Consider the following 27,813-nt stretch of genomic DNA (forward strand, 5'->3'; position numbering starts at 1 on the left):
AAATAAAAAAAATTATGAAAATATTTTATTTCAAAGGTAACTTGTTTATAGATCAAAGATTCAAGCCTCACTAAAATTCACATGTATTATACATCCAACACTTGGGAGAATGCATGATTAATAGTTGAAATAGATAACTTCTACACTCACGACAAATATCCACCTCACTCCAAATATTGCTTACTAATACATTTTTTTTACCTTGCATCCAAATATAACATCAAAAATAAGTAATCATCCAACATATTCAACCAATTTCAAATACCATTGAGTTAGAAATAATGTAGCACACAATATCTTGTGTGTTGGACCATGTTTCATTGCTATTTGTGTTCTCATTGGTTCAATCAAAGATTGAGGTCAAATGTATACTGGGTAAAATTCCATTGCCTCACATAACTTGTGCCTTATCTCATTGGTATTTAATTATCTACTTTTCTCTGAATTATTGAACTTCACCTTCAATTGAATTTAATTGTAGAAAATAAGATGCAACTTCAATCACATTTAGTCGCATAAAAAAAAAAAAAAAAAAAAAAAAAATCCTATAAACTCCTTGTGAACTTCTTATGAACTTTGCTTGAGTTTTGGTTAAGCTTTTGCTTTCTTTCAAACTCCAAATAATGGTAAGTTTTTTGATAAAAAACAAGAGAGGTACATACAATGAATTAAAACTATTATTTGTTTATTTAGATGTATCCAATGAACATCTAGATGAATTATATGAATTCAATTTATCACATAAGTCATGTGATTTATTAATCATGATTATGTGATTAATCACATGAATTACAAAGAACCCAATGAACATCTAGACTTGTGTTTATCTAGATGAACTTGATGCAAACCATCACCAAATTATACATATACTACATTTGATAAACAATATGTGGTTACTAAGTTTCAACTTACCAAGACAGAGAGAAAAATTATAAATATAATTGCTGATAATAGAAGTTTGAAGTAGTATACAAATAAACCTTTAGAAACAAAGTTGATCAAGTATATAATTGACATATATGGAATGAAAAACTTTTAATACATCTAATCTTACCACCTTATCATCAATGTTGTAAGGCTCCTAATTTTGACCCATGAAGAGCAATGGAAAGGAGTGAAGCACATACATGCCCATGCAGATTATGATAAAAGGGATGTTGCAAAAACAATGCTAATAGAAATAGTAATATATTAGTTTGTAGTTTTAGATACTATTGGGCTGCAACTTTATTCCACATTCCTTCTTCTGCTTCTGCTTCTTGTAGGTTTCAATGTATTACATTGTCTAGTTCAGATTACTATGTGTCTACCTAAACCAACAACCAAGTTATTTGGTGTATACACACACTCTCTTATATTACATTTCATCTCAATCACACTGCATATGCTTTTTGAATGAAACATTGGTCAATTTGGCTGATTAAAGATAATAATCTTCCATAATCTCATCACAATTTTCAATTCTCACAAATAAATCTACTTTTAATTTTTCTTAAAAATGTTCCTTATTCAATATCAGACTGCAAATATTATAAAAAAAAATTCATTCATAGAACCATGAGATACTACAAATGAACTTAATTATTTTGATGAATGATAAAAGTATAAAGAGAGCATTATCATAGTACTTAATCAAAGGCAATGCAATGGTTGAAGCGAACAATCTCTGACACTGCACACCGCAAATACTGCATAACATAGACATGATGTAGTATTTGAATTTTTTACTCTATGCACCCATTTAAACTTTGATGTAATTGCAAACTATTCCTTCATCAAATTCAAAAAAATAAATAAATAAATAAATCACATTTTATTAAGTTTTCATGAACTATAATAAAGAAAAACACATGCAACTCATGAAATCACTGTTTTGTCCATACAAGACATTACTAAATCCATTCACATTTAGTTAAACTACCTTTCAAACTCTAGACAACATTAAGTGTTTTGATAAAAACCAAGAGGATTACATACAGTGAATAAGAGCCACCAGTTGTTTCCTTGAGTGATCTTAATATATATATATATATATATGAACATTCAAATATATCTTTGGATTTCATGTCATGTTATAAAAAGATACAAAACATCCAGAATGTGGTGCAAACAAACATGGATAAAGTAAGAATACAATTGTTATATCACTTTTTGTTAATTTTAAAATATTATTTTTTAAGTTTTTACCAAATTTTTATATCATAAAAATTTACTTAATTACTTTGTATTGATAATTATAAAAAACTATATTAATTTCAAGTATTTTGAAAAAATTATGAATAAATAGTCCTTTATAGATAATAAAAATATTCTTATAGATTTCTTAAAATCATCTATATTTTTTTGTATAATATTTTGTACAAAAAAGTGTGTTTTCTACAAAATATATTTAAATTTCAAATATATAAGAATTCAAACCAAATAGAAATAAATCTTATAATAGGAATACAATTTTATTGTAATTTCTGTTTAATTTTTATTTTTAGAATGAAAATTCTTTGAGCATCTTGATATCTAAAATATATTTGATTACATTCTTTAAGTTAATGTCTCAAAGTTGGTCATTTATATATGCCTATCCATGTTTTTTTTTAGAATAATTTTACCTCAAAAAAAATGAAAGTTTGATTAAATTTAAATATCTATTTATGATGTTGAAATTAATATAATTTCAATACAATAATGATTATATTAGCATGTACGTGTATATATACAGGTTTTTTTTTCCTCAACCAAACCAAGCTTTCAGTTAAGGACCAGCTGTTGGGGTTAACTTTACCTTTTTTTTTCATGTGTAAGGGAACTGACTCCACTGAACCCCTTTCCAAGACACCTTTGACTTACTAGTCACGAAACGATGTCTACCACATTCCCCGGAGCATTTGAGTCTCTCTATCGCAATGAGAGTGCAGCGTGCAATCCGAACTCCGTGTCTGCCGATCTCCATTGCAACTTGGGCGTAGGATCCCACGGTGTGGAAACGAGGCACCGGCCCCCGAGGCTTCAAGGCCTGATCAGCGATCCAATTTGCAGGAGACGCAGACAAAATCGAAGATTCCAATCTACGCGAATGCATGTGCGGCATTATCCCTCCCTATCTGCAACCTCGTACGCCACTGCGAGAGAAAGCGAATCAATGGAGTCGTCGTCGACGGATGTCCAAATTCTGTGTGCAAACCATGTCCGCTGATTGCCGGCTTCGGCGCGGTCGTCCGTGCTCGTCGATTTGTCTTGTCGTCACGGCTGTGGCGTCTGTCTGATCCCTGCTTCGGCTGCGGAATGATCCACGATTACTGTGCCGTTTTTGTGCCGATTGGGGTCGGATCGTCTGTGTGTCAATCGTTAATCACAATCGAGACATGTGCCGTGCTCTGCAGCATCGCTATTTGACCCCGTCACCGATTACTGGCGGAAACGGGACGTAGACGCACGTGTCCTCAGATATCTGGAGTGACAAATGAGGATGGATTGACGTGCATGACTTGCGATGTAGAAGTGGGCACAACCTAATCTAGTTTGTTGATTTAATACATCAAAAGCCGAAGGACGAAAAGGTTTGATTCACGGGATTGTGCCTGCGGGAAGGGTGATCGACTTCTCCGTCCTCAAAGCACAGAGACAAAGGTTGAGCCCTAAGCGTTGGTGGGAAGAATACGTGAATCCACCCGGTCCACAACCATCTAAAGCATGAATACTCGTTTAGTTTCCAAGCCCTAATAGAGGAAATTTCCTCTGTCAATTTGTGAAGTTTTCCTCACGCAATGAGAAGGTAGCTTCGAACTGGAATGGACAACCAGAGAGGATTAAAATTGCTATTGATGTTTCTAAAATTGACTGTTCCGGGAAACAAGGAGGGTTGAATCATGTAGGTTACCTCACCGTGGTCGCAATTAAAAATTAACAAACGTCACGCCCTGGAAACAGCAAACAAGTGTTCCAATTCCCGTCAATCGAAAATGTTTGAGAATATTGGAGTTTGAGCAAGAGGACAGATCGACTATTGTTAATGCGAACAGTCCGGCTATGATAGTCTGGGATAGAATCGATGAATTGTGTAAGGGAGTGAAGAGGAAGTAAAGGAGGCTGGCAAGAACACTGCCCCGAACGTGCTAGGATGCAGAGAGACTCGTCTTAAATCTGGAATAGAGTGAAGCTTTTATCACTAAGAAGTCATCTCATACTTTGCGATCCTAATTCAACTTCACTACCCTAATTTAAATTGACGAACAAAACGCTTACGGCATCGTAATTTGGTGGATGGATTGGAGACTCCAGTGAACACCACGAGTTGGAGCTACACCTGACGACAGCAATCCAAGTTTTGACAATGAGATAGCCCTATCGTCGAGACGCCAGACGCCAGAAGTAGACGTGTTGAGATTGACTCAGAAAAGAAAGAAAAAATGGAAGGAAGGAAGCAGGCAATGAAGAAAGAGGAAGGCAAGGAAGGAGATTGTGCAGGGAAACAAAAATCACAAAAAGGGAAACAAAAGATAACGGGGCTCAGAGGAGGTGATTAAGAGGGAAAGGAAAATACGAGAGAAAGAAAATGGGTTGCTGAATTGAGGAACAAGAAAAAGAAAAAGGGAAAAAAGAAGATAATCGACGTGGGAGATCCCGTGGTGGGCAATTTGTTCACACATGAACCACCGCTGGGATTCCTCGCACAACCCACTTTTCGCTTTCTACAAAAGTTGTAAAAGGATATTTTGGTTTTCCAGTTGTGAGAACTCCTATTCTCCGACTCATATCCAGCCGATTCACATCAACGCACGTCGTGCCCCTGCTTGGATCAGCACCGTCTAATTTCCAATGTGGTAGTCGGAGACTTCGAGTGAGCATGTAATTTCCATTCCTGAGGGTTTGCCTGACGGAGCGGCTGGAGAGTTGACGTATGTTTCAGGATTGTGGTATGTTTGAACGCGTGTGACAGCTTGGGGAGCGTTTGCTTTGCCAGATTTGCACGAATTTTGAGCATTTTGTTGGACTCCTTATTCACCTACCGTCTGACGTTTTTAGGTTGCGGCAGGGTTTTGTTTCATGTGTATTTACAATTTTTAGGATTTCGAGGCTTGGTGTGAAGAGAGAACTTCTGAGGGCAATAGAAAGATTTTGAAGCGTTCGGTGTGCGTCAGGTGTTGAAGTGTGGTAAAACCAAAGGCAAACTTTAAACTGTGGATTATGAGAGTGTTGGATAGTGGTTTGTAACTATGACAAGCAGCCTGACAGCCGGTCTTCTGAGAAGCGAGGGGCTGGTCCTCCGCGCATCCGAGGTTGATCGGCATCAAATAAAATGTAGTGGGGAAGGTAGAAGAGGCTTGCAGCTGACACGAATTAAAAGAACGTGTTATATTTCGAAGCAGCTTCACTGTTCAACTTCGCTTGTGGTTCCGCAATATTGCTGTCATAGAGGAAGGAAATCTGCTTGTGCAGCTCTGGCAGAGAGAAAGGCGGTAGAGGAAGTGGCAGTTGGGGGGAAGTCGGCAAAGGACGAGGATGTTGAGGAGGCTGAGATAAGTGACGCTGCAAAGACTTCTCAAGGCTTGGAGGCATGGGTGATTAGAGGAGAGAAGGCATTTAACCAGCTCGCAACTGACGCTGTGATACAGGTTCTAGATATTTTTTACAAGAATAGGGATTATGCTCGTTTTTACGTTCTGGAGACAATTGCCAGGGTTCCGTACTTCGCTTTTGTCTCAGTTCTACACATGTATGAAAGCTTCGGTTGGTGGAGACGATCCGATTACATTAAGGTTCACTTTGCGGAGAGCTGGAATGAGCTACATCATCTCCTGACTATGGAGGCATTAGGTGGGGACGAGCGCTGGGTGGATCGATTTCTGGCGCAGCATATCGCCGTCGGTTACTACTTTATGACGGTAGTTATGTATTTACTAAGTCCTCGAATGGCTTACCATTTTTCGGAATGTGTTGAGAAGCATGCTTTCCACACATACGACGAATTCATTAAGCTACATGGGGAGGAGTTGAAGAAATTACCAGCTCCTGAAGTTGCAGTGAAGTACTATACTTCCGGCGATCTGTACTTGTTTGATGAATTCCAAACTGACCGCACTCCAAATACAAGGCGGCCGAAGATTGATAACTTGTATGATGTGTTCTATAATATCCGAGAAGATGAAGCGGAACACTGCAAGACCATGTTAGCTTGTCAGACACGAGGAAACTTACGTTCCCCTCACAATGCAATGCAATACGATGCTTCAGCCTCCTCGTCTATTAGTGTGCCACCAATTACAGAAGATTTAGAGGGAAAATTGGGGATTGTGAAGGATTTACCTCCTGCAGAGTGTGCAGGTATCATAGAGTGCGCATTAACTTCGAGTTCCTTTGTGGAACGAGCACGAAAAAATGGTGTCGAAGTTAACCTTGATCATCTTCCCCGATGATTGTAGTTTACCGTATTCATGTAGGCCTCATACGGCGTAAGATCTTCAGCCTTCACCTAGTTTACAATTTCAACAAATTGTTTAGTACTTTGTTTATAAATCATATTGTTTCAATGTGCTGGCCACAGCGAACAAGTTGTTTCTCTATCCTGGGTTTTGTGCTCACGTGTATCTGACTGTTGGCCTCATGTATCTCGTGACTATCATCTGTTAGAGGATTATAAAGGTGTTCGTGTTTTCTCCCCAAATCCATCTGATATTCGATGTTATTCCAATTCATAACCGATGAACACAGTTAATTCCCTGAGTAATTGTTTCTTCGATTCTGAACATCGCTGTTACTTGCATCATTTGGAAGGACCAAATTCCATTAGATGCTCCTTCGTGTGACATCGAATTCATTAAAATACGGAGTTGTTGGAGATGGAGTAAAATTACTGAATTACCGGCTAATCGAGTCAGAATTGCAGATTCGCTGCCGTCACTTTGTAGAGGGACTTGTTTCGGACGGATTTGCAACACAAGCTGATCAGGTATGCTTTGAATCTGTTGAGTCATGACGATTTGTACACTTCTGATGTGAGATACTTTGTCAAGTTCTTCCAGTCTACGGCATCTCACATGCCAGAGAAATTTAGGTTTCCAGATTGAGCATTACGGCCTTGGATCGTATGACCTAACCTGTCCTGTCTAGCAGAATCACAGGAGGAGCTTCGACATACTATAGGGTAATAACTTCACAAACAACTCAGACAACCGCCTGCATGGGAATCACGTGGGCGGCGTCATCCGAGAGTCTTGCTGACTTCTTTTCTATTATGTTCACTTTTACCGTAATCTTAGATTAGAATAAAGCTCCCTTGCATTCAGCATCTCTTCTGCAAGTTGGACTCGGCTGCTTCCAATCCAGGATCGAGTCATCCAGGAGTGGAATTGTGTATGATCCAACGGTCTCGAAAGGCTTTTCCAGTCTTCCAGGAAGGGTGTTCAATGATTTTACCGTAGTTATTTTCTCCCACACTCTTGGGCCGCACCAGTGGCGAAAAATTGTAGATTGTCAAGCTTTCGGGGACTACAGACTTGCACAGATAAGAATGGTGCAGTCTGGGCAATCTCAGAAACACCAACCTTAGATGCAATGTGGTATCCACACCCGTCACGAATACTGAAGTCGACCTTAAACGCTGGCCAAGATTGGTCGCTTACACGGTCCAAACCAAATAACTAGAACCAGTATTTATTTGCGTTGGTTTGGGAGTCTTCCCGAGTGCAAGCAACCGTTTCTTGCGCGTGAGAGAAGTGCATGGTCCTAAGTATTGTCAAAATTTATTTTGCAGCAGATTCCGCCAAATAAGCAATGCCTCGGGGCAGTGACGAGTTACTAAGAACAGTCAATTGTACGACAGTACTTGAAAAGACATACATCCGAACAATTGAATTACTGTACATATTCTGAGTCTACATTGAGTCTGGTAGGGAGTATCCGCAAGTTTTTCTGTTGCAAAGGTTGGTGTGACGGTGATGACGGAAGAAACTGTGTTAACACAAGCATTTACAATCGTGTCTCTGCAGCAACGCTCATGTCGTATGCGCACATCCCTTACACTCGAAACGAGATTCTTCAATCCCTCGAACCAAAAGAGGGTATGGCTGTATGGATATACTGTTCATCCCCGCAACAACCGAATCGTGTCCCGGAGACTTCACGTAGTAACGGCACAATCGACAATCTCATCCGCATCTCCGATCCGATGGGGCTCTTTGATCAACGAATGCCAGGGTTACGAGGAGGTTGAGATTCGATCTCAAGAGCGGCGAGGGGAGAGGAGGAAGCAGGCGAGAATGCGGTGCGCACGCAGACATTCGCGACGCTGCTTCGTCTTTTTCGTGCCCGAGTGGTAGAGGAGAGTTAAGCTGGGTGCTCTCAAATAGGGACCATGGGTAGAATTCATTGAAGGGGGCAACTACCAAGTTACGGACTTCCGAGCTGACGTCCTTCGTCGGAGGTGGGAGCTTCACGGCGCCCATGAGGCTATGACGATGGAAGAGGAGAGCTAGACAGGCTTCGCCGATGGCGCCTTCTGCCGCTGCCTCGGCCCAGCACCGGCCTCGCTCCACCTTCGGGGCTGCCGACGCCGTCCCCATGGTGGTTGTGACGGTACCCTCGTCGTCGGTGTCGACTGCGAATCAGCATCAAAACCATTACCATCACCGTGGGGCTGGTGCTCCTGGCTTCGCTTATTCCACAGTTGGCTCTGGCATGGACAATCCGCCAATTGATGTTCGCAGACACCGCCGCACACATTCGACATCGTCCGCTCACGTTGCACCTCCTCAGGTACGATTGTGTAGTGGACTCGATCCATTAGTTTGTGTGTGGATCGTGTGCGTGCGGTTTGCGGTGTGAGGATAGGCAGTTAAGGAGCAGCGATGAACAGTGTGGGATCTTAGGACTGTAGGTATGTCAGTAGGATTTTCCGAATTAGTGCGTAGGATGTGATCTGTGGAGTTTGTAATTTAGGCTTGGGTGGTAGTGGCGATGCGGTTGATCAAATGATGAAGCCGAGTTCGTGTGTGGTTGTGGTTGACGGTGCAGCTCCGATCCTGCAGCGATCGCCCATGTAGCATGGGATTTGTGAGAATGTGTGCCGGAAATGTGTGATTTGGACTTTTGATCTGTTGTGACATAGATTAGTATTGCCAGGGTTGAATCGAAGGGTTGGAGGAAAGGGTTCGTGTTTGACTCTCTTTTTCATTTTTGATTTTCTGTTCTTTTGTTCTTTTGTTTTATTTGGAAATTTGGTAACTCTCTACTCTGATGCAAAGTGGGTGAGGTTAATTTGCTAATTGCATCTAGCTTACTGTTTCGATGCATCCTTCCTTTATCCCACTAGTTGCGTTGTAGTGGAGATTCTTGCAATAGTGGTTTGTTCGATCTTACTGGCATGATCAGGTGTTGTATTCTTGTGTAGATTTACGTTGCCGTCATGTGCACAATTGTTTAATCATGTGAATTTGGCTATCGTCGATTAGCTGTGAGATGAATTTGTGTACTCATTCGAGCGTATGATTTTGAGGAAGTTGTTTCTCAAGTATCGTAATGTTTCGGGTTGACTATTGGTTGATTTAGTCTCGTGTACAACATTACTCCCGATGTTCCGGCGAGTTTGGGTTCAAGCTCTTTGCATTGAAATACCTGTCGAGGATGCGATATCCTCTGCGCTCTGTGAAGATTCGTTGGTTCAGGGTGGTTGGCTTTTTGGTTACATGTTCTTGCTCCTGGGCTGACATTGATTTACGTGTCAGATCTTTGATGGCAGAAATGAGAAGATACGTTTTCTCAGTCGGTCTCTTTCGGGGTCGAAGCTGAATGCAGAAGCTCCGGCATTTGTTCCTAAGGGTTTGCAGATAGCCTTTTCCACGTCTTTACCTGTATCAGAGCGCCCAAAAGGGTTTGAGTTGGGTCTCCCGTCTCAGATTCAAGCTCCGACACCTGTAATTCCTGCGGTCAAACCTCCCCCGTGCGTGGCGAACGCTTCTGTGCCGGTAGTTGTCGTTCCTACCGTGGAGGAGTATATTGCAGAGTGTGTACCTAGTAGTGATGGTATGGAAGCAAAAGATGGTCCCAACGGCGTGCTGGCAGTGGGGCATGTTGCGGAGAGCGAGCAGGGTCAAGGAACTGCAGCTACCGTGGTGCAGCCTGCGAAACCTATGGTTACGGAGGAGGTGAAGTCTAAGATTGTGAACCAGGTTTGTTTACTATTGCTGGATTAAATCATGTTTCCGACACTATCGACATGAGGCCTTATTGTTACGAGCATTATGTCCACGCCATAAGAAACTGTTAAAGCAGGTTTGGTGTTCACCGTTTGGAGTTCTATTTTCATGATGTGACCTTGCCAATTAGCAGAGCTGGTGACTGATGCAGTGACGTCCCTGCATTTCTTGAATTTCTCTCCGTGTTTTACGTTTCCTCATTCACAGCTGTCTACACTAGAAAGTTTCTAGGGTTACAGGAATACATTTTATTACATTGAATGAAAAAGTAAATGTCTATCTTTTGCCATTTTTCAATGAAATTTCTGAGAACAACAGATAGGTGAAGTCTAGCAGTTATTGTAGAATCAGCCCTACCGAACGCCCAAATTGTCAACTCTATATTGAATATGAATCGTTAGGAGAACAATTAAACACAATTTCCTCTGGAAACGGTACGAAATTTTCTACATGCAGTACATCTGAGGCAATAACCGAGACAAAGTACAAGAGGCCGGTCGATTATGGAAGTCACAGGATCTTCGCTGGTTCTACCTAAATTTCATCCCGTTCCTTGCAAGATTACAATGTAGGACAGGCATGCGTTAAATTCTCGTGATAGAGTGGGAAACGATTATCCATGGATTTTCGCTCATGTATAATTTGTGCGTTGCTAAACTATGTGGATTATGAATTGAGGGCACAGTTTTGGTTCAAGCCTTGACGTAGGTAACCCGTCCTCGAATTAGCTTCATGGAAGTTTATTTTACACATTCACGTGAAATATAAATGCGTTCTGCAATGTTTGCAGGTGGAGCTCTGGTTCAGTGACACGAACCTTCCAACAGATAACTACCTGATGAAGTTTGTGAAGAAGGATCCAGAAGGCTTTGGTACGGCAGATCATGGTTCCGGTTTCTTCGGCGCTAATTATTCCATGTCTGGATATTGGTTAATCTTTGCAGCGTGCAAGCTCCTATCTTGAATGTGGTTATGTGATGCTTAAGACACACATCTGGGTTTTGGAAGTCATAGCATTCGTAAGAAGTTGGCTTGGTGTTTGCAGTCCCGATACCTGTGGTGGCGTCGCTCAGGAAGATCAAGAACCTGGTGAAGAATCACGGAGTTGTAGCAGCGGCCTTGAGAAATTCAACACTGCTGGTGAGTTGATTTTGTACATAATTGTCCTGGTTGTATTGAGAGGCGTATAAAGGATGTGTTCTAGATGAATACATGCAGCAGACGAGTAGTGTTATTGGATTCACGCTTGGGTCTCTCGAATAGTTCCTTGGGGTCGGAAGGAAATGGCTGAGTTGAGGACATGCTGAGATAGTGATTTAGCATTGTGAGTCTGCTTGTGTAAGAATATCTCCGCTTTAGGTTCATATAGAATCCTGAATGGAGCCACTGTTGGCCTTGCATCATGACCTTGGTATTGAGATAGGTGGTTAGTGAGGACGGGAAAAGGGTCCGGCGCGCTCACCCACTTCCAGAAGTCAATCTTGAGGAAGTTCAGGTGTGTTAGTTCTGTTCTTTGATTGCTATATGTCTTCAAATTTTCCAACCACCTGCAATGTTAGACACCCTTCACTTGTATGATTGTCTTGTTTAAAGTCAGTTTGCAGCTCAGGCTACGGCTGTATTTATCGTGAAACAGGCATACTTCATATATCGTTGGTGTTGTATATTTATTTGCTTGAAATATTCTGTGTCCTGAGGAAATACTTTGACGTTTTTGAACAGTCACGTACTGTTGTAGCTGAGGATCTGCCAGAGAATTCTTCCATTGGGAGTATTCAGGAGTTATTTGGGAAAGTGGGGAAAGTGAAGTCGGTTCGCATATGTCCTCCAGAAGTTGCGAACGGGGCTATTTCTTCTTCTGCAAAACATCCCAAAACTGATATCCTCATTAGTAATAAGGTAAGAAACAAGTAGCTGTGGTGGGTACAAAGTACGTAACTTGAGTAGATTCCCGTTCCTAGGCTGCTCCGTGTATTGTCGTATTCATGTGCGATATCAACGACACTTCGAATAGCAAATAGTACGTATGTGATATGATTCTATTTGAATGCCAATCGCTGCTGTCAATTAGCTGGTGGCTCAAGCGAATGAGGTTGCTAGTATTATTCTTGTGCAGTTGCATGCCCTGGTGGAGTTTGAAACAGTGGAGCTTGCTGAAAAAGCTGTGAGTAATCTGATCACATGTGTTCGTCCCTAATAACATATACTTGGTCTTACAATGGTTACCAGTTGATTAAGCGGTATATATTAACTAAAAAATGGCTTCAAGATAAGCAGCTTGGCTTCACGAGCTTTGCCAGCGCCTGATGCAGCGCATGCGTGTTTTTCGAGTTGGAGCTCTGACAAAGAGTGATCTGGAGATCATTACCAGCTGCGGCAAACGCACAAGGATCTGGGGACATCCCACTGTCAAGGCAACTTATATTTTTTGGTTTTCTATACAGGTGGTGGAATTAACAAATGAGCGGAACTGGAGGAGTGGACTACGTACACGCTTGTTGCAGCGACGCCAGGTGTGCACCCCTTCCGTACATCTTTACCCAGCTGCTGATTCTCAGTTTCTATAGATCGTTGGAAACAGTAGGCTCTGTTGTTAGACCTTGCACTGCAAACACTGGAAACTGTGAAGGTCGAAGGTCGATGGTTCAATCATTTTGATATTTGTATACACACTCTGGTATCACGCTCTGTATAATTCTGTATCCCTGAAGGTCCTGATAAGCAACATGCGTTCACAGTTTCAGAGCAAGCTTAACTACCAGCAGGCCCCTCATCAGAGAACGCGCAAACCAAGCATGGACAACATCGATCTGACCATGAAAGAGGAAGAAGGTAAAAAGCTGGAGAAGAACGGCGACAAACCTCATGACAAGGGTAGTGAGGAACTGGCACGCCAACATCATCATGCAGATCGCGGAGAAGATAACACGGTAAGTCGTGCAACTGGCAGTGGGCATGTGTCACATGCTGGTGAGATGATTGCAGTAGGCGCCATTGGTGTGCGACGGTTTGGACGTGGTGATAGTGGGTGAATGCTAGAGGTGGATGTTGAGATGCAGGTGATATGTTGTAAACGGTCTGGGTGGAGTTTTTGACGAGTGTGTGGGTGTGTGGGGGATGGGGCACTGGCAGGGTGAGAGCGGAGATCAGGTGGGTAAGAAAGGGAGAGGTCGAGGTCGAGGTGGTAGAGCGGGCGGGGGAGGTCGGGGACGTGGACAGCAATTTTACAACACGCATTCGGGAACACCGCCTCGGGACAACAGCTTACATTTGGTAAGCGAGCTAGTAGGAAAGCCACCGCCAGGGCCACGCATGCCGGACGGAACGCGGGGGTTTTCGACGGGCAGGGGGAAGACTCTGGCTGTGAACACTGCTGTGAACTCGATGGCGTAGTAATAGAGGGGTTGGATAAAAGAAAGCGTGGTTTGGAGTTGGTACCCAATTGGAATGGTGGAGCGTTGTGGCTCCCAGCGAATGGGATGTGTTTTGTGGCGAAGGGACTGAGAGGTGTTTCAGTTTGGATTTGTGAAAAAACATCAATTGGATGAGTCGATGTACATACTTTGTTGAATGAGTACAATCCGCCTGCTCTTGAGCTCACAATTCGTCTTGCATTTCAGGTTAAATATCTAATAGCTTCTTTTCTTGTTTTGTTGCTGTCAGAAACTCGGAATGTGCTCAAAATTTTAAGCTTCGCAACTACATTCTGTCGTATAGAAAACATTCTGAAATTAAATGATCATAACAATGAGACGTAGTTTGGACGGGCTGCTAATTGGGTTTGTTTGAAGCGCGCATGTAAGCTCCTTGTATGAAAATTTTGTTCACAAGAAATAAATGTATTAATACAGAAAAATTAGGGGTAGGATGCATGCAGAAGTTGTTTCTGGTCTAAATGAAATAGCGATATCTAATTGCTTTCCCTTGCAGCATGTCTTTTTGATGATGTGGAATAAATCTGATGTTATATGATTTTTTTTTATTTTTATTTTTTTTCTTTCTTTGTTTGTTTTCATTTTGTTTTTATAACGTAACATTATATGTATTAATTTATTTTTACAAACTTTGATATGTGAAATTGAAGATGTTGACTACCAATTTTTGTGAAGTCATTAAAATTTGAAATATTTTGCAATATGTTTTAGAAGAAAATATACTTTACATTGTGCAACAATTATGAGAAGATTGTAATTATTGTTTTGAATGTGTTAAAAAAAATAAAATACAATATAATTTAAAATTAATGATTAATATGATTTTTAAAATTTTGTGTTTAAAACAAATAATAATTACAACTTTAAAAAAAAAATTGAAACAATCAATAAATGCATATTAATGAGTTTAATATTCATACTTAATGTAATTACATTTCACATAATATCTTGTCACAAAGTATCACCAATTGGAATATTTTTTAATTTTTTAGTGTTTTATTTGTTCATGTTAAATCATATCTATTTTTAGTAAAAAAACAAGTATATAAAGCATCTTGAGGAATGCTTTGAATAAAAGATAATGACTAATTTTGAGAATGCATAAAAAAATATTAAAGATTTTTTTAGGTGATCTAAGAGATAATGACTAATTTCAAATTTGTCTTTTAAAAGAAGTATTTTTTAGAAAAAAAATTTGGAAATAATAATTTAATTTTGAAGTGATTTGATATTGATTTCTAATAATTAACTATATTTTATTTATAGTAGTTAGTTATTTTATTTTATTTTATTATTTAGTATTTATCTTATAAAATGTAAGAAAAATAAAATCAACTTTAGCATTTGATAATCATTCTTAAATGAAAACTCTAGTAACTTTTGACTCTCCTAAAAAACTTTTTACTTCTTTACATTATTTTATTAGATTTAAATTAGTTACTTGTAATGGATAGTCTATACAGAAGTTTCACATGACCAATCAAGGATAATACAAAGCAAATAAAATAAATAAATAAATAAATAAAACCTTAAATTCTGCCAAAAATATTTAACACAAATTATAATTTCATCAAATGTGTGCATAAATAAGCCACACTCTTTTTTAGACAATATCACCTCCCACCTTCTTAGTGTAAATAATCTAGTAAACATGTCGTATTCTTCAAAGAACTACTTACAACCACACAATTACTATAACTTAGTTATACTTGATATAGTATCAATAAAGATAACCAATGTTTTGTTATTGACTTGGATGGAGTCTCATTTTATGGTCAACCAACTTGCACTAACTTGTATTAACATATTAACAAACTTAATATTAAAATATATGCCATTGTACCTACCTAACTATTCTAACTATATGACTTAAGATATCCAAGTTACCAAATTCTTTCTATTAATCTACTAACTACCTTGACTTTTTTGACAATACAATGGTTTTATATTGTGTTGTGTCTTGCTTCAAATATCTATATATATATATATATATATATATTTATATTTATTCTAACTGGTAAAAGAAAAACATAGATTAAATAATCTAATATAGCTAATAAAATATATATTGGGTAATTAAAACTTTCACTTAATATATATATAATGATAAAATAATTATAACTTTTATAAAGTATAAGATTAAAAATCTACCATAGATATATTTATATTAAGCTAAAAATAAAATTCACAATCTTAAACTTCTATATTAGTGGTTCATAAAAAAAATTAGTGGTTTTTTAAAAAATATATTTATATAGTTTGAAATCATTTTTTATTTTAAAAGCATAGTCAAAGTCATCAAAATAAACCAATTTATGATAATTATTAAATTTACAAAACTCAAAATTTTAATTTTAATTTTTCTTTATAAAATTAAATTTAAAAAATTAAGATTAAGATCATCTTTATTTTTTAAACAATAGATACTTTTTAAGTCTTGTTTTAGTTTTGGTTTATAAGCTTATTTGTATAATGTCTAACATTTGGGTATCTTGTAGTACTCTAAAATACATAATCATTTGATAATTTTTTTTCTTCTATTGTTATAATTTACCCATATATGAATTTTTGTACAAAATCATCAAACCTGGTCAATCAAAGCATATAATCATTGTGTAATTTTTCTAAATACAGTTACTTACAATTTTAAATATAATAAGGTTGCAGTGCAAGGATTTTAATATAAAAATATATAAATACCCTATTATTTCTAATAATGTCATGTTATTAACTATTCATAAAAAGTTAATAACATAACATTATTAGAAAAGTTGTTGAATTTTGAATGCTTGATTTATAAATGACTTTATCAAAATAACAATCTACCAAACCCTTAAAAACAATCACAAATACAATCCTTGTAGATTCTAAAACTACAATCTGACATTTGTTAGATACAAAATTCTTTCTGCAAAGAAATAGAAGAATTTAATTTCAGACATTTTTTTTTATGCACTAATTTATTGTAAATTAATTTATTAACCACCAATCCAAAATTATTTCAACTCACCTAATTAATATTATAAACTATTAATCAATTTATTGGTTTTATATCTTGAACATTTAATATGTACTTAAAATCACAAAATTTCTTTTATGACTAAATTAAAGATTTGTAATTTGGTTTAAGCATCTTGCAATAGTTTCAATGGATTGGATGCTCCAAAAGAACTTAAGGATAAAGTTTAATTTCACATACTTCAATGATTCATGTCATGATTGTAATTAAATTAAAATGGTGGTATACACTTCCTTCACTTTCTGAATCTTTGAGTTCACTTTAAAATACATAACTCATGAATTGATTTTTTCAATTAATATACAGCAACCATAAAAATCTCATAATATGTAAATAATTTTAAATGGAGAACATTTTTTTATACATGTACACAATTGCATACGTTTTTATTGCACAATCATTTTGTTATGTTATATAATCTATAATACTACATCAAAGAAATAGGCCTTTTGGTAAAGTTCACAAGGACTTTATTGAAACAAATTCAACAAAGATTTAGAATTTCTTGTATGGCAGATTGTCTTATAACGAAGTGATTAGAATCCAAAAGTTTATATTTGTATCCTTCAACTCAATTATTTTGTTCAAATTTAGATCACACAATGTTGATTAGAAATATATTTATCTTAAATCATCGCCTTTTTTTTTCTTTTCTATTTACTTTATTTTTCGTATCTTCTGTGGGCCTTGGCTTAAAGGGCTCGACCAATGCTCACGTGGACAAAGTGTTGCTGATGTTTCATCCACCTCATGAATTCGAAGCCGCTGAGCTGGCATGTTTACGTGGCTTGGGTGTCCACGTCGGATTGCATGTGGGTCGGAAGTAGGCCCTTCTGAGGACTTGAGGACTTGGTCTGTTGGGAAGGGGGATCGCACTGCTTTCAATGAAATTGTGGATGCCATGGGGGATCAAATGGTTCTTTATTAAATAATATGCCCCAACTCATTCGTTAATGGACTCTTTTGTCGGCCCTTACTTATATGCAAAAACAAAACCCAATACAACCGCAGAATAATAAGTTTAATATAATTAAAATTAAAATCCTCGGCACATTTATGTATGTATGTGAGTATGAAACTTAGTTTGTTCCTTTGATTCACTTTGTTTTGGAATGACTTTGCCACAATAGAAGCTTCTCTGGTGTTGGGATGTTACAAGTCCAAGATGTATCAAAGAAAATATGTCCCAATACTTGAAATCCAAACCATTGCATTGAGATATTGAATACCTAGCTTAGACTAAATAAATAAATGGTGTTTGGTGATGTGCTAAGTTTATTTTTAATATTTGTAACAGTTAGATAAAAAGAAAAGATAATGAGCATATGTTTATTGCCAAAATATAATATTACTCTTTTTCTGTATTTTCAAATTAAATATTAGTGAGCAATCTTGTATGGCATGTAAGAATTGTACAGCACCTTTGGTGTCAAATAAGATACATTCAAATCATTTTGCACATACACTGTGCATTCATAGACAATGTATCATTTAAACAAAATGCCATTATTCATTAAATTAATCATATTATCTATTTTTATACATGCATGCTTTCAATATTTTATTTACCCTCTGTCTCACAAGTTGAATGTTTTGATGTTGATTCCATGGACTTGGTGTTTTCTTAATACTATAATTCATTTACATTCTACAAGCCTTTGCAAACTACGGTATATTAATTATGTTCTAATTTTTTTTCAAACAAAAGAAAAAACACATTACATACAAAATACTATATACACACACACACACACACACACACATATATATATATATATATATATATATATATTCTCTCTTGTGTTTTGGCGGTTACAGATTCAACATTTATTTATTTTTAGTGCTAATTTTAAAAATCATGTTCTTATAAGTTTTACTTCTTATAAGTTTCCAAAGTAATTACCAAATAGTTTTGAAATTCTAGGTCATCACTCCTTTTTTTAGATATACCCCAAAAATGAACTTACTCTCTCATTTGATGCATTTTACACTTGAAATTTCCACAATCACCAAACCTAGTCAATTATAATCTTACATGGCCAATCTACTGCATGTATACATACATACGTACATACATACCCCACTCAATTGGAAGAACAATATAATGCAACACATCCAACAACACTTCGTGTACTTTGAAAGAGCCATAACTTCATAGAAAATGTTTCATCCCATTGTGTGGACAATACAAGCGGTAGTTTGTAGCACAGTGGAAATATTCAAGCTCGTTCCATCATCTAGATTAATATTCAACCCACTTTATTGAGTTGTGTGCCACGAAAGCATCACTTGTTATTAGTATTGCACCATGGCTTCTTCTTCTTCTTCTACAAGTCGGTCTTTGGATTCCACGACGCGGTCTTCGGTCCAGATTCCTGGTCTCCGGTCCTGATCCTTGGTCTTCGGTCCTGGTCACCCTCAACAGGTGATCCATTCAACCCTCGATCTTGCACCCCGCCCCCGGTCCCAACGAGGAGAACCCGCGGGGATCCCGACGGGCCCGGTCCAATAGACCGGGTCAGGTACTCTAACACTCACCCAGCGCGTGGATCCCCTCGTCCCGCCTCCGTCAATACCCATCTGACCACGTGTAATCGAACGGGGAACTTTTTGTAACCCACCAATGGAACTACGTTCTCGTTTCCGGGCACCATGTTCCCGTCCTGTCCCTGATCGCTTTAAAGGAACTCACTCCACCTGAACCTAATCTTTTTCACCAAACGTTATCAACCAACAGCTTTTCCCAGATATTTTACTTTCTCCAAATAGTTGTTAACAATGAAAAGGTGGTGTCGCATTTCAACTCTGAAGTGATCGTCACGAGATACAGAGCGTTATCCAGGTCAGCATTCAGGGGGTCCGTACCAATGTGGCCGGTACATTTGGCGGGGCCGCTAAATCTATCTGCCCATAGAGTCGCACAGAGTCCGATAGATGCTCAGAACGCCAAAGGACGTGATTCTGAGTGTGGATTGGTTGTCATTCTTCCCTGATCACGTAAGCGTTCATTGACAGTGCCACTTGTCAAGTGCCCACATAAGGGTAATTGACATTTTGCTGACTAGATCAACATGCACATTTGGCATGAATTGGTGTCCAAGTGCTCTGTTGCATAGCTTTTTCATTGTTGGTTAAAATGATTTTATGTGATTGTTTACTCTTCCAAGAAATGTTTTGCCTTTACCGTTTTCCTGTTTAAGTCGAGGAAGAAAATTGGGGTCTTATTTTTATTATATTGGAATATGACTCATATTAATTGGACGTTCTTTAATTATTTTGAATGGTATATATGTATATGTATATGCATGTGTGTCTGTGCCTCTATCCGTGTGTGTTGTGAAAATGTTAAAAAGTTTTTTTTTTTTTTTTTTTTTTTTTTTTTTTGAGATACTATGAAAGCACATAGGTGGAGCTTGGATGTGAGAAAACATTAATTGTATTAGAATTGTAAGGATCCAAAAGCTTTTTAGATTGGATATTTTGAGGATGAATAAAATCTAAGAGGCGAAAGTCTTGGTTTGAAAGTGTGCATGCGAACGGAATTTGTTTCAATAATGCAAAAAACAAAACAAAACAAAACAAAAACAAACAGACAAGAACAAAAACAAAGAGTGCTGTGACATCTTTAAAAATAAATCAATCTATGAACCAGAAAGATGATAATTGTGATAATGTTTGTGTATTGTGATATTTAAAACTATGTACTGTTGAATACATGAAGAAAGAGCAAAACTACAGCAAATGAAAAAATTAATTACTACCTGATCCATAAAAAATAATAATTTAAAATTTAATAACTCCATGGGTTTTCTGTTTTTGTACTTTAAAATAATAAGAATGTTATTCAACTCTAGCAAAAGAAGGAAGAAAAAAAGAAAAAAAGAAAAAAAGAAAAAACAAACAAACAAACAAACAAACAAAACAAAACAAAACAAAAACAAAAACAAAAAAAGAAAAAGAAAAGAAAAGAAAAAAAGGAATCCACAGGAATTCTAAGCATGTTTACAACTTATAAGTTTTTTGGCGAATGCACTAATTATTCAATTATTTGTATTCTTTTTATTTGGAATTGCACTAGAATATATTTCATTGCCAGTTAATCATCTCAAATGTCTTCTGGTATCCATGCATCTAATTCATCCCATTAAACAGTAGCCCTCTTAATAATTCAACTACATGTACTAGCGGACATTCTAACAGATAGAATTGGTAGGTCAAAATCCAACATTGCTAAAAGTATTTTATTATTATATACTACATTCATTTTTTAACTTTTTAAATATGTTTCAATTAGAAAATGAAAATGAACCTTATTGTAATCCCTTATTTCTCAAACAATACACCAATTATTTTATAGAAAGGAAACATAGTGTGCCAATACATTTACACTTCATTAGTCAAGTTCACTACAACTGTAATGCTATGTGATCAACTTATTTACCTAAATGTGTCTTATTGTGATTTGTGATCAAAACTAATCCCCGTCATCAGAACCATTTGTTCTGATATTTTAATATTAATATATTGATATTTTATATTATAAGAATGATTTACACATCTCTCCAACGTTTTATACAAGAGGATTAAATATCGTAATTGCCAATTCATCTCCATGCATACAATGCTTCCCTGATGTAAACAAAGATAGCACCAGACAATCTCCAAAAAAACCCATTTACGCAAATATAGAAGTGAAGATTTTTTACAAACAAAAAAATCTGATCACGTGGAGCAATAAGTTTTGAGAGCATGCTAAGGAGTGTGTGGTGCAGGGGGGTCTAACCAATAATAGACAATCCAGCTGGAAGTCGACGTGGCGCCGCAGACGTCATGCATGAACCAACCATCGCCCTGAATTGCTGGGTTCCGTCAGTCCACGTGTGCGATTCTAATCGGTGAGCGTATAGGATCCTCGGAAAAGGGGACCCAGAATCTCTCCAGCTCATGCTTTTGCCACCGCCACGCTGGCATGCATTCCTCGTCAAAGTCATTTTGCTGCTCTGGATGAATTCGAATTCTCGGCGACGGGAGCATTCATTAGATATTTCTTCATCCATTCACAACTAACACAGTGATGCCCAAACTGCGCTGGAATAGCCGATAGCGAAGCCCGCTATTTATCAACTCACACTAATAACGCGATAACCGCTGAACCCGAGTTAAGGCCCCCAGTCACGATCCGAGACCCGGGAAATTCCTACTTATTTTAGGATTCATGAGGGCCAATTCGGCAATTGCTCACAGCAATTCAAGGCTTGACGCTATCTTCACTGCAGCTTAGTTATATTACTCCGAATCGGTGCATTGCATAACAGTTTGAACATGACTGCGTGGTTTTTGGCGTTCGGCGTCGTGAACGTTTTCGGACTCACTCGCAATGTCCGTCTTGACGATGGCCAGGATTAGAAAAATGATGCTGGAGTCATGCTTCTGAGTCAGCAAGTTCCTGTGTCTGACTGGAGCTCTGTTTAAACAGTATCGTATAGAAAATTAGAGTTGGATTGATTATGGATGAGTGCAATTGTTCGGACCAGAGGATGTTCTTTAGATTGGACTGGATTGAGTTTGGTGACCACTTCTCAGAATCTTTTGAATGCTTTTCCAAAAAACTATGTGTCTCTCGTTGAGAATTATTTGTTTGTTTATTAATCATTAATCGTTGATCGGAATGATTAATTAACCATGTACATTTTGAGTTATAGCAGTGCTTTGTTAAACGGATGCTGTGCAAGTATATATATACATATATATTGACGTTTGTATGTATGTTTGTTTGGATGTGTGGAGTAGCACAGCTAGCCCAGGCTGGCACTTGGACAATTCCTCCACATCTCTAAAGCTTATGATCAATCCCACCCCTCAGATTCATTTCATCCTGGAGCCTTCATTGAAAGCTTCTAAACTTCCTATTCCCATTCCACCAGTCTTTACATTCAAACTGTTTCTACCTTCCAATTCGCAACATAAATTCACGGCACTCCACCTCATCCACACATTTATACTATTTTTTCTTTTTGGTGCGCGATATTACTGTTATGAGTTCAAATTTCACCTTCTGCTACGCTACATCTACATTCACACAACAACTAGGAGTTTGAAGTAATGAGAACACGACTTATGTTTATGTTTATGTTTGTTTGTTTTGTTTTGTTTTGTTTTTTTTTTAATTACATGTTGAAACAATGATAACAAATTTGAAGGCATAACTGACAGTTTTTTAAAAGTTGCTTTTATAGTGGCTTGGTGTTATGATACAGAAAAGCTAATGATGATTTCATCCTGTTCAATCAGATCAATCAGTGTTGAGTTCGTATTGGGGCTGTCAATGACGCAGGTCAGAGTTACTCAGCGTGTGACGTATTCGAGGATAGACGGGCACGGGAAAAGGGAAGGGCAAGGGGAAGGGAAGGCGTTAGAAGCAGTCAAGGCCACTGGTCGCAGTCTCGGTTAAAACAATGAACCTGGCCGACTGGCGCCTCCGGTTATCCTCGTGCCGAACTTCACCTCGCCGCCATAGTCTGAACAGCCGCCGAAAGTGACTCCTGAGGTACCACCCATCTCTCCCACCCTTACTTTGGCCCAGATGTCGCCGTCTAAGCTCACCCCGCCGCTGGGTCCCGCCTCCGCGGCTGGTGTCTGCTTCTACCTTGCGGCACCCTCCATCGTTCCTCTCTCGACCATATCCCCCCCTTGGCTTGCTTAGTATTCCACACACTGTTCTCCGTGGTGTCTTTCGTCTTCGTCCTCTTGCGCATCTACTCTCGGCGTCAATCGTTTCTCTTGCTCTTCAGCAAAATATATATATATATATATATATATATATATATAAAAGTTCTTGTGGAGCTTATTGTATTTCTTATTCGTTGTTGCCTTGCTTCAGCGACGATTGGAGGTCTGTGTATTTGGATTTTGGGGCAGCGAGGTGCTGATTTCTAAAGAGGCGTGGGGGAGGTTGTTGCGTGGTGTAAAGGGAGGAGGAGATTGATCGTGTTGATTCGTTATAGAGGTAGTTGAGTGGAGTAAGGTCGTCAGAAGTTGGTTTGTAGCAATGGTAAGGGGTGCGACAGGGATGGGATCGTGGTGCGAAATCGCGCCACCTCAGATTATCACTGTGGAGCGGTGCTCTCCTAGACAGAAGACAATGGAAACTATTCTGGAGAGGATGGTTGCTTTGGGAGCAACGGTAGAAACCGCTCCGCCGCGGATCATACTTGTGGAGAGGAGCTTGTCTAAGAAGAGGGGTTCTCTGGATACCATAGCGGAGGAGAGCATTTCTATGGCAGTGGATCTTGCCAACGGTGCCGCGTCTGCGGTGAGACCTTTGAGCCGGCTTGTGGGAAATTCTTCGAGCATGGGCTCTCTCCCTCAAAGAATTACGCCAGGGTTTGTTGCCTGCAACTGAGATGGTTAGTCACCAAGAATCGGTTGATCTGACGTCGAGTTTTTGAGATAGAGATCGGCCCGTTTGGTTTACGCCGATGGCGCTTTTTTGATGGCAATGTCCCACGACTTGTTCATCTTTTTTCCCAGAAACACGTCAACCTTATCAACAGTACTGGGCTTTTCTGCATGAAATGAAACGCTAGTGCGACTTGGTAGGGTCTATTTGCAATGGAAAAGTCTAACTACTTTCGTACTTTATGAACCTGAAACTTAGATATCATCTACGTTGGACTATTTTCAAGTGATGCAAAAGGATGCTTACCCTTACTACGGGTTAGCTTGAGGTGTATACCAGAGAGATTGGTGATTTTGATATCATCATTGTATTTTACGAGAGCTGCTCTCTCTCTTAAAACATAAAACACAACTATACCTACTTCCAAACTTGCATGTTTTGAATCAAGATTGTTTGTGCAACATGACTCGCAATGCGAAATGGTTGAGATGTTGGATTAATCGTGGCGGTAATGGTTTCGGTCTTGTATGTTTCTTATCATTGAAGTTCTTAGCAGCGGAGATAATCTGATGCGCAATCTTGTGGAGGCGAATGGTTAGCCAGGATTGGTGAGCACTGGTGAATGGATTGCAGCATCCCATGGATGCCAAGAACATACCAGATCCCAGTCCTTTCTGGCCACGTGAATTGTAGGAATGGTGTGCAAGGTGTTTCGTGGATGGTCTCTGCTCATTTTCCCCCTAGGGTCGCCACTTCTTGACATGCGGCTAATCATTGGTGAAGTATCTGCGACAGCGCATGTAGTGCGTTCTGGAATGACATACAAGCAGAATTGCAAGTATCTGGAAGAGTGTGAAAGCAATTTAGCTTCCACTTTCCCGGCTTTGTATCAGGTGTGCCTCCTGACAGATTTTAAGGTTTTGGATTGCCGTACTACAAGCTATTTGGTGCGTAGAACGATCTGCATCTCGTGATTTGAGAAAGCCCTCTAGGACTGCTTTCAGATGCAGTGGGAAGCTCATTGGTATTCATCGAAACGTACGTTACCAGTGCGTCTATACATTCTGCAGCGGCAGGTCTTAGAGTGGAGTTATTGTTTGTATTTTATTTAATACCCACTCAGGGTTTTCTATTTTTTACATTTTTTACATTCTTTTATTCTACTTTTGTGTGTGCGTCTGCCTCTTGTGCGGATGTGAGTGTATTCAGGATTTTGCTGGCATGACAACAAAGTTCTTGTCAAGAATTTTCAAATTCCCTTCGTGGCAACTCGTAAGGTGATTGTTAAGGTGTGAGAGTCAATATTGGAGCGATAGAGTGATTACTCATACATAAACTTGTATTGTTTTGCTGTAGGGCCCCTCGAGGAATAGTTGACTTTATCAATGTAACAAGTTGAACTCATTACTGTCTTGGGTAATGGCCGCAGAATTTGTTTTCCCAAGTATTGTATGCCCAGGTTGTAAGCTCATTTGCAGAAGTGGTCAAGTTGCCGAAGAATTGTCTATTTTTAGATTAGCCTGTGGTGCTTTGTTCTTAAATCTGCTGCGTCTTGGCCTTTACAGTTTCGTGAGGTTCTTATGCTAACTATTGATTAGTGAGGAACGCTTGGTTCTTCCTTCAGCTTAAGTTACAGCTAGAGTTTGGTCAATATTTATGTAACTTAGGCGTGACTGTTACAACTGTCAATGATTTGTATAATTCTACGCTTTACTGATGTTGATAGGCAGTTGTGTGTCTGAGAAGACATTGTAATTTCTATGTCTGTTCCTGTACTGTTATGTAAATGCTTCTCACGTGAGGGACTTGTCGAAACTGCTTCGTACGCTGTTGCTTCTTTCAGTTTTGGATATATTGATCAAGACGTTTCGCCAGAGGTAAGCTACTGAAATTGATGGGATACGAACATTCATGTGGCAAGGAAGTCACTTGACTCGTATGAACTCGGTTTACGCCCCTCTCACCGGCTCCATGCCCGAGTGCGGCGTGTGCATTTCGTGTTGAAATGATCCTAAAGAATTTCTCAACACAAGCGTGCAAACGACATGCTCGCAGCAGTTTGTGTGAGCCCTTGGCAAAGTTCCCATCCAATTCAAAGATTCTGGCTGGATCACAGAGATTTTGATGGGAACTTTCGGCTTCCTTCCATCGTCCTGAAACTCTCACGAAGGGCTAACTATGTTTGCTTGGGCTTGTTCTCGATGCTTCGGGCAATTGAAAACTCGAGCATCTGCTGTCGAAAAAATCGTCACCAGCATAAGCATGCGAGATCTGAAACTTAGAACAAGCCCTCATGGTTGAACGCTTTGATAGTTTTATTTTTTGATTAAAATTCCTGGCCCTAGCGATTAGGTTGACACATGAAAGATCTTCGTTGCTTCCCCGATTCCTTATGATTCCACATTTGGCAACGGTATTCACATGTGCTTGTGCAATCCCCTCTCTGCTGAGAATCTTGCTGAGTCATCTCGTCGTTCGTTGCCTTGCTTTCTCTCACAACGGATTGAATCTATAAAGTTATCCACTTACATTCCTCTTGAATAACTATCAATTTTTTTTTCTTCTCAAAGTTGTTCTATAAGTGGCAGCTACATTTGAATTTTTTTAGTATAATAAAGACAATGACCAATTATACGAATTTATATATTGTCTTATATTAAATTCAAGAAAAGGATGGAGAGTAGAAGACCAAGTCAATAATTAGGTATTTAATATGACAAAATAAATATACATAGATTATAATAACTTTCTACTTAAGTATTAATTTTGCCTTGAAATAAACTAAAAGATTAAAATAATTTACTGTCTTGTATAAAATTCAAAAATAAATATAATAATGCAACTAAATAAGTAAAGAAAAATACATGTAAGGACTTTATAATATAGAAGAAGACTTCAAATCCAACTTAACCACCTGTTAATCAACATTAAATAAATTTCTATTTTTAATAAATGGCATTCAAGAAATAGCTTTAATATAATATACAATATAAAAAATAATGTAGACAGCCAAGATAAAAGAATATTTTAAATAACACAAATAATCAGAGAAGAAAATATATTATAAGTAGATAGATACCAAACTACTCTATTATTTGTTGGAATAATTACAAGTGCAATAAAGAATCATAGTGCCTCTATAGTCTTTAAGAGAGATATACTTTCTAACATAATGATACTTGATCATCTATTTAGAAAGATTAGTTGAATTTTAGAAACTAAATTATTTATAAATATTATAATATAAATTTATAAATTAATATCATGAACCAATTGAATGATAAACATGTCATTTACATAAAAAATACCATTTAAAAATTAAATAATTATTATTAAGTATAAAAAGTAATAAATATTGCTCTATTTCTTTCATTTTCAAATCCATGCTAAATTTCTTGAATCTTATTTTACATGTGATAAATCTCTATTTTGGCTTGGCCAAAAGATCTCAATATATTCTTTATATAAAAGAACATGATAAAAAACCAAAATCAATTGATATTCTACCTATCTATTGTAAAACCTAAATCACTATAGATTTGGACTATCTTAATTAGATACATCTTCTTCAAAATTCCAATATTAATGAATATAATATGTCTTTTAATCAACCTAGTATTAATATAGTTATTGTATTGTTAGACTAATTTATTCAATGTGAATAAAATGTGCTTTGAAAATTATTAGGTATAAACAATATGATTCTCTTGCAATTCATAGGCCCTTCTATAATTGAATAGAGTATGTTGATTTTCAGATAAAATAATGGTTCGA

The 27,813-nt window shown here is 38.0% G+C and overlaps 3 protein-coding genes and 1 long non-coding RNA gene across 4 annotated transcripts; all 4 read left to right on the forward strand.

Moving 5' to 3' along the window:
• The first annotated feature begins 4,653 nt into the window (after positions 1-4,653).
• Positions 4,654-6,557, forward strand: LOC112281193 (ubiquinol oxidase 4, chloroplastic/chromoplastic). Its single transcript, XM_024517447.3, has one exon. The coding sequence runs from the start codon at positions 5,211-5,213 to the stop codon at positions 6,408-6,410; it is 1,200 nt and encodes a 399-aa protein (XP_024373215.1). The 5' UTR covers positions 4,654-5,210; the 3' UTR covers positions 6,411-6,557.
• Positions 6,558-6,671: 114 nt separating this feature from the next.
• LOC141045834 (uncharacterized) lies at positions 6,672-8,370 on the forward strand. Its single transcript, XM_073536629.2, has 2 exons — positions 6,672-6,943; positions 7,983-8,370. Exons 1-2 carry the CDS (start codon positions 6,785-6,787, stop codon positions 8,310-8,312), a joined length of 489 nt encoding a protein of 162 aa, XP_073392730.1. The 5' UTR covers positions 6,672-6,784; the 3' UTR covers positions 8,313-8,370.
• On the forward strand, positions 7,973-13,767 carry LOC112281184 (la-related protein 6A). Its single transcript, XM_024517426.3, has 10 exons — positions 7,973-8,748; positions 9,717-10,160; positions 10,978-11,059; positions 11,233-11,327; positions 11,611-11,682; positions 11,910-12,086; positions 12,304-12,351; positions 12,632-12,700; positions 12,926-13,117; positions 13,320-13,767. Exons 1-10 carry the CDS (start codon positions 8,482-8,484, stop codon positions 13,578-13,580), a joined length of 1,707 nt encoding a protein of 568 aa, XP_024373194.1. The 5' UTR covers positions 7,973-8,481; the 3' UTR covers positions 13,581-13,767.
• A 10,853-nt stretch (positions 13,768-24,620) lies between these two features.
• On the forward strand, positions 24,621-25,800 carry LOC149989936 (uncharacterized). Its single transcript, XR_016504915.1, has 2 exons — positions 24,621-24,932; positions 25,396-25,800. It is a non-coding gene; the product is annotated as an uncharacterized LOC149989936 (long non-coding RNA).
• The last annotated feature ends 2,013 nt before the right edge of the window (positions 25,801-27,813 follow it).

The sequence above is a fragment of the Physcomitrium patens genome, chromosome 1, assembly GCF_059467195.1.
Source record: "Physcomitrium patens ecotype Gransden chromosome 1, ASM5946719v1, whole genome shotgun sequence".
NCBI classification, from domain to species: Eukaryota; Viridiplantae; Streptophyta; class Bryopsida; order Funariales; family Funariaceae; genus Physcomitrium; species Physcomitrium patens.